General features: G+C 36.8%; 1 protein-coding gene across 1 annotated transcript in view; it reads left to right on the top strand.

The window, feature by feature from the left end:
- Positions 1-666, top strand: part of LOC114729298 (uncharacterized) — a 2,049-nt gene extending 1,383 nt beyond the window's left edge. The window contains exon 2 of the mRNA XM_028916279.1: positions 1-666. This exon is cut by the window's left edge and continues 153 nt beyond it. Within this exon, the coding sequence (XP_028772112.1) occupies positions 1-666 (666 nt within the window).
- Positions 667-1,008: the final 342 nt, after the last annotated feature.

Here is a 1,008-nt window from a genome sequence, read left to right as displayed (position 1 = left end):
GATAAGCTTTATGTGGAGCATAGTTCCTTTGGGGAGATATTCCCCTCACAGGATGAGATTCTTGATTTTATGGGAAAAATCCCACTAGTTGAAAAATTACACATTGCCTATTTGGATCAACTCAAGAGCATATGGAAGGATGCTTCTCAGCTACCACCAATTCATCAAGACCTAATAAAATCCCTGGAAGTTGAAAGTTGTCATAGCTTGGTCAAGTTGGCACCATCCTCTGCTTCATTTCAAAATTTGTGGAAGCTGTCTATATCTGGATGTCATCAACTCGTCTATTTGGTGACAAGTTCAACTGCCAAAAGCTTGGTGAGTCTCTTAGGGTTGAAGATAAATGATTGCAAAAAGATGGAGGAAATTGTATTGAATGAGAACAACGAAGATGTAGAAGGTGGAATCACATTCAACCAATTGCGGCGGATCAAACTTACTGATATGCCAAGCTTGAAGATGTTCTCTTCACAGAGTCAAACATTTGAATTCCCTGAATTGAAAGTGATAGAACTAACTGGATGTCTTGAAATGAAGATGTTTTGTCCAGGAGTATTGGAAACACCAGAGTTGTCTAGAGTAAAAATAGAAGAGCATGAGATGAAATGGAAGGATAAAGGGGACCTTAACAAAACAATAGAAATGCTATCCTCAGTAAAGGTATGACATACCCACACTAACAAATATTGTTTCGGAAAATGTGTTGTTAATGACCAAGGAAATAGAAAATTGATTGTATCGTGCTCATGCCAATGACGTCTCTTTTCAAAATTACCTTATATTTTAGGCAGCTAATATTGTGATTTGTTACTGCAGGATAGTGTTAATATATAGAAGGACAAGTCCATCATCCATGTTATCATTCTTTCCAGGTTCGTTACTTTTATGATTTTTCTGCTTATCGGCTGTGTTTTTTCCTAGTGGTATATGATATCAATAAAAGCCTCATATATGAGGGGGACAAGCTTGAAAATAAAAAACTTGCATCTCTTTTTTTCTCCCTATACG

This window comes from Neltuma alba, unplaced genomic scaffold (assembly GCF_004799145.2).
Source record: "Neltuma alba isolate B1F8T4 unplaced genomic scaffold, ASM479914v2 tig00012625_pilon, whole genome shotgun sequence".
NCBI classification, from domain to species: domain Eukaryota; kingdom Viridiplantae; phylum Streptophyta; class Magnoliopsida; order Fabales; family Fabaceae; genus Neltuma; species Neltuma alba.
This window is presented reverse-complemented; position numbering and strand designations above follow the sequence as displayed.